Source organism: Alosa sapidissima, chromosome 1 (genome assembly GCF_018492685.1).
Source record: "Alosa sapidissima isolate fAloSap1 chromosome 1, fAloSap1.pri, whole genome shotgun sequence".
Lineage (NCBI taxonomy): Eukaryota > Metazoa > Chordata > Actinopteri > Clupeiformes > Clupeidae > Alosa > Alosa sapidissima.
Window position 1 is genome coordinate 23,875,043 of NC_055957.1, and position 6,297 is coordinate 23,881,339.

The window sequence follows — 6,297 nt, forward strand, 5'->3', positions numbered from 1 at the left end:
GAAGGAGCATGCTTGTGAGTGCACAGGATGCAGTATGTATTCATGCTTGCTAGAAAGAGTACGAGAGAGAGAGAGAAAGAGAGGGAGAGAGAGGGAGGAGAGCAGAAGAGAGAGAAGGGGGGGGGGAGAGAAAAGTTTGTTTTGTTTTTCCCTTAGTTCAGCACATCTGAGAGAAGTTTCTGGAACTGCGGAGCCCTGTCAAAACAAAGATGGCCGAAGGGGCTTTAAAAGGGGACAGGGGCCCGGGCGCTGAAACGGAGGCCGAGAAAAATGAGCCCCTGAGAAGGCAGCTGGAAACATAGAGCCTGTGGTTTCCCCCCAAAGCGCAGCTGCACTCAGATGTGTCTGCCCCACTCTCCCTCACACCGGCCACTGCCAAGGAGCGGGAGGTGGGGAGACAGAGAGAGAGAGAGAGAGAGGGAGAGAGAGAGAGGGAGAGAGGAAGATAGAGGGAGTGGAAGGAGGGATGGAAGAGAAGGAAAGAGTGAGAGGAAGATAGAGGAGCACTGAGAGAGAGGGAGAGAGAGAGAGAGGAAGATAGAGGGAGGGAAGGAGGAATGGAAGAGAAGGAAAGAGTGAGAGGAAGATAGAGGAGCACTGAGAGAGAGAGAGAGAGGGGAAAGAGAGAGAGGGAGAGAGAGAGAGTGTCGCAGCTGGTAGTACTTACTGCCTTTTGCGGTAACGTGTGTGATTCATTAGGCCGGGCCGTGTGTTTTGCACCAGTTCTGGTCATGTTATTGTTAGGATGTGGTAAAATTATAAATATGGGATGCAGGAATCAAGGAGGGGTTTAGAGGGGTGTGGGGGGAATATGTAGATCGTTAACTCCAGGCCACTGCTTGTTTCTCATGATTGTGTGGCAATAAAAAAGTCTGTCACAATTTGTAGTGCTAATGACTTAATACTGCACGGCCTGGAAGACATACAAACATCCGTCGATAGCTTTATAATTGCACCGGCCCATCTTAGTCAAATGAGGGAGGCCATTGTGGAGTGGTGGGAGTGAGATGGTAATTTTGCTGGGTCGATTGCAGGATGGCAATCAAGTCCCTGGCAATGATTCTTGGGTGCATGTGTGCAGGCTCTCTCATGCTCTTTCACTTCTTTGGCATTTAACTCTTAGGGTACACTTTACAGACCCCCATACTGTGAGCTTGTTCGTAACAGATCAGAACATGGTCAAGCCTGATCATGCCCTGTGAGGCTGTGGTGTACTGACTAGTCTTCTGTTTCACATTTTTTTGGTTTGATTTGTTTGATAGTGTACGATCATCTAACACAATGTGACTTGTTTACATTATCAACACTTCCTATCTAACAGCCACGTAAAAGTTGATAAGATCCTTACTGCAATAATGTTAAGCAAGTGTGTGTGTGTGTGTGTGTGTGTGTGTGTGTGTGTGTGTGTGTGTGTGTGTGTGTGTGTGTGTGTGTGTGTGTGTGTGTCTTAAGCTGTCCCCTGCCTGAAAGTGACCTGTGTCTCTCTGTCTGTCTCGCCTCCACTTCAGCCTTTCTATCTGTGAACTTTGTAAGGCCTGATAAAGAGAGAATGCCGCGATGGACTTTTCATCACCACTCCTCCCCCACTCACTCACACACACACACACACACACACACACACACACACACTCACACACACACAAACACTTACTCACACACGTAATCACACACTTATACACACTCAAACCACTCAGCACCCCTCCCTGCCTCCTCCACACACACACACAGACACACACACACACTCTCTCACAGACACACAGTCAGACTCAGCACTCTCTCTCTGCTGTGTTGCGATGATGTGGGAGGGACACTTTCACAGTTGTCACTGTGGTAATGGAGGAGCTGGCAGTGTCTTGGGGCGTCTTTCTCTCCCTCTCTCTCTTTCTCTCTCTCTCTCTCCATTGCCAAATGGAGTGGGCAGCCCATTAGGAGCACTGTGTAACTCTGGGAAGGCCACTCACTCTCTGAGTCAGGACCCGGCTCCACGCTATGCACAGACAGGTACCGTAACTGCGCCTGACCAGTGGAGAGCACACCTCTTTGTGCTCCTATAGCCTAGCCTCACCACGGCGAACACCTTGTCAGTGTTGGGACGCATAGGTGTTGGGAATAGTGTGGTGAGCTGGCGGCTGTGTTGTGGTTGAATGAGCTGCGTTGGGGTGTGTGATTTTTAGTTTGTTGCTGATTTGTTAATAGCCGCGTGTGCAAATGGGACTCTTGGCTCCATGGTGCACTATCTCCCGGAGCGGTCAGCACACTGCATAGCCGGGCTAGAAGACAGCTGTAGGATGAGTCTGTCCTGATGTCAAAGCGTAAACTTTTAGACTCATTTGTTTATGCACTCAGTGGAGAGCAAAGCTAGACTTTTTCTCATTTCCGCTTGTTTGGGAGAGTTCCAGTTTGCTCCCTGTATCTTCCCTGTCCCTTTTGTGTGTGTGTTTGTGTGTGTGTGTGTGTGTGTGTGTGTGTGTGGCTCTGTCAGAGGTGAAGTCCAGATCTGGAAGACTCCTTGGTCTCATCTGTCCATCTGCACATGGTCTCCTGTCCTGTCATGTGTGTGTCCCCTCAGGAGGGGTCACTGAAGGCAGGCATGGTTGGGCTCTGACTAATGCCATTAGAGGAGTGGCCTCCCTCACACAAATAGGTCACCCGTCATTTTCTGTATGTGTGTGTGTGTGTGTGTGTGTGTGTGTGTGTGTGTGTGTGTGTGTGTGTGTGTGTGTGTGTGTGTGTGTGTGTGTATGTGTATGTGTGTGTGTATGTATATGTGTGTGTGGGTGTGTGTGTGGGTGGTCACCTCATGGTAGTCTAGTTTTGGTGTACATGTATGTATTTATTTGGTATGGCCCATAGCCCCTATACTAGGCTGAGTGTCTGAGAGATGACTATCACAGGCAGCATCCCTCAGTCTTACGATGTGTTGAGCAGAGGAATATTTGTGTGCTCAGTGTAACATCACCATTTTGTTTGATGACTTTCACCCTAATGGCACCTAATGGCATCAGTCCCTTGTGTCTTAATACATGTACTTACTTATCTTATATACAATGCCTGAGCATGTAATTGGAACCAAAGAGTTAAACTACCCTCAGACTTTGTAATTGAAACTTTATAAGCGATCAGCAGTTAGTGGAACTTGAACAAGAGTCAAGTCCCTGGTATTGAGAAGGGAAATGAGTTCTACAGCCTTACAGTATACAGATATGTTTCACTGGCGCTGCTCCGGAGCGCTCAGCAGCCTAATGTGGACAGCATGGCCTGTAACATGCACGGTGATTAGGAGACTGTGTGTGGTTAGTAATTGGGAAAGATTTTTCCAAGGAGAGAAACAGTTACTTACTTTAAGCAGGAATTGTTTTTTGTAGCTTTGCAGCATTTCTTTCATTTATGGGCTGGATTGGACGAGGAAGAAAAGGTAAAGTTCTCCAAGCACAGTGGGCCGGCCTGTGGCACCCTGGGCTGCTAATTTAATGACACTGTTTTTTTGTATGCATGATTTTTTTTTCTCGTTTTGTTTTGTGTTGGCTGTTTTATACTGAGTACATTTTATGAAGAAGGTCATTATGATTCCTTCTTTGTGTGAAAGCACAGACCCACACACACACACACACACACATTCACACTGGCTCCTGGTCAACAGTTTGTTGTTAAAGTGCTTGTTCTTCCAAGAATCATGGAGAATCCCTTCACGTTTCTAATGACCTTATTTCTGGGGAAGAGGACAGCATGTTGCTTAACACCCGTCTCCCTTGCTCCTCTGAGTCAAACTCACACAAACAAGTGTACACACACACTCTCTCTCTCTCTCTCTCTCTCACACACACACACACTCATACCGGTGTCTTCAGGGCTGTAGGTGAGAGTTATAGAGACTGGCGTTGTCCAGAGAGTGCCTGTCCACCATCTGGCAGAGGAATGCAGTGCTCCAGACAAAAGGGTTGGCAGAGGCTTCTCTTTGTCTGCATCTGCGCTGCCTCCAGATAGCCATAAAACACCTGAACAAAATCAGCAGGTGACGGCAGAGGGAGAGGGGAAAAGATCAGTCACACAAGACCCCCTCCTCTCTCTCTCTCTCTCTCTCTCTCTCTCTCTCTCTCTCTCTCTCTCTCTCTCTCTCTCTCTCTCTCTCTCTCTCTCTATCCCCTGTAGCACTTTGAACGCTCCTCTATTCCTCTGGACACTGTGCTGGGGCTGGGCTTGTCACTGGGCAGGCTGGGTTTGATCTCCAGTGCTTTGAGGCTTTGAGGAGTCCTCTGGGCCCCTGGGCCCAACCTTCAGACAAAGCAGGAGTGTGTGTGTGTGTGTGTGTGTGTGTGTGTGTGTGTGTGTGTGTGTGTGTGTGTGTGTGTGTGTGTGTGTGTGTGTGTGTTGCTGCGGGGTGGTGGTGGGGGGTGTATTTTTGTCCCTCTCTGAAGTGCACTCACGTCCCAGTCTGAGGCTGAGTCCAGCCCCTGTACTGCTGTGCTGTTGTTTTGTTTGGTGTCTCCAGACACGCAGTGTTGGGAGAAGGAGCGCCTCCGCGTTCCACTGCTGTTAAGCCTGTCAGATCTCAAGAGTGCGTGGATGGGCTCGGCTGTCTGGGCTGTGAAGAGAAGACTCTCTCTCCCTCCCTCTCTCTCGCTCTCTCTCCCTCTCTCTCTCTCTCTCTCTCTCCCTCTCTCTCTCGCCTTTGCCCTTTTTAAGGCGCTGCCTCTCCTCTCGTCCCCAGCTGGGTTCCATCCCTGTCCTTATAAACAAATGTGCGGAGGCCAGCCCGGACGCACCCTCGCATTCAGACACTGAGTGAGTGTGTTCTCTTGCGGCGGACAGCCTCCCCCACTCCGGCGAGCTGGAGGGACCTAATCATCACCAAATGCTGCACACAGGACAGGGCTCCCTCTGACTGTATGGAAGAGGGAGGGAGGGAGGGAGGAGGGGGGCATTTGTCTGGGAGGATCTAATGTCTGGAGCACTAGGAGTGTGAGATCCATAGGGCTGCATGTACCGCCCCAAACACTCAGGATGCCTCATGAGATATGATAACAATCACAGGTGTGTTTTTACATATCGACCAGGGATGGAGACTGTGGAGAGTTCATGTAATCCCAATGTTAGTTGGGAGGTCTGTTTCTGTGGCCCCAATGCCACTGGTAAACATTCGTCTCCAAAAATGATTTAACCTGAAGATGAACTCCCCTTTTTTCTCTTGTCCTCTATGCAGAAAAAACACTGGCTTAAAAAAATTGAGCACATTTTGTCGTAGTCGTGCCAACCCGTCGTAATGTCACGCTGCACCTCCGAGTTGGCGCGCCACCCGCGTCATGTCAGCTCCGACGCGGGGATCGCATGCCAGGCACAGGGGATTCTGGGAGGTTTCACTTCAGCGGGACGTCTCTCTCGCCACCACTTTGTCACAGCTGGCGGTGGAGCCTGCTCGAGTATCGCGTTTAAGAGAGGCTGGAATGAAAAACGCGTTGCCAAAAACATCTGAAACTCATCTGCTCTTGACGTGTCCTAATCCTTTATTTTCCTCACATGTTTATTTTTAGTTTTCTTGTGCGTTTCACAGAGAGCCACGGCTTGCTCTTTTAAACCGTGTTAAAACAGAGCTAAACCCAATACAAGCTCCCTGTGAAAAAGAAAGCATAAAGAATATTTTAAGTGCGTTCTTCTTTCATGATGCATTCATAAGAGCATGTCAGTCTTACGCAGTATCAGAATGGTATCTAAGCACATGACCTGGGTACCTCCATGATGCCTGTTACCAGTAGGACCATGAAAGAAAGGATTACCAAAGGCATAGGGACAATAGAGAGAGGACCCGGGAGAAGGGGAGGGGAGGGGGGGAGGGTGGTTCTTGGGCTACAAGTGAACACACGAAACACATGCCTTTCTCTTGCCCCTATTCACTTGGGACTTACGGCCCATTGGGCTCCCATTAGCATAGCGCTGGGCCTGTGTCAAAGAGCCATGTGGCAGCTGCGCTCAGAGACAGGGACCGTAGTGATCTCTGAGGGGGGAAAACACTTACACACACATACACACACACACACTGCGTCAGGGTGGACAGAACTCAACACAGAGGAAACCACCCAGCTTGCAGCATTCAGCCTTCAGCCTCAGTGAGTCGAATTTCCCCTGTTAGTGATAGTCTGTTTGTGGATGTCGGCCATAATCCATGTAGTTGTGCGTACACATGTACTGTGCTGGCCAGTGGCCTGTGGCTGTGCTTGGGTCCGATGCTAGCGTGGCGCGGGCCTTTCCTCTGACAAAGCCCATCCTGATGCGCTTTCATCTGTTTTAATTTGTCACCTGGTT

The 6,297-nt window shown here is 49.5% G+C and overlaps 1 protein-coding gene across 6 annotated transcripts in view; it reads left to right on the top strand.

The window, feature by feature from the left end:
• Positions 1-6,297, top strand: part of bnc2 (basonuclin 2) — a 166,231-nt gene that overhangs the window by 104,024 nt on the left and 55,910 nt on the right. Inside the window, exon 1 of one of the 6 annotated variants that reach the window (XM_042104516.1) lies at positions 1,887-2,001. The exons of the other annotated variants lie outside the window; for them this stretch is intronic. Within the exon in view, the coding sequence (XP_041960450.1) occupies positions 1,990-2,001 (12 nt within the window). The 5' untranslated portion in view covers positions 1,887-1,989. Of the gene's footprint in view, positions 1-1,886; positions 2,002-6,297 lie in introns of those variants that run through there. 6 annotated transcript variants of the gene reach the window in all.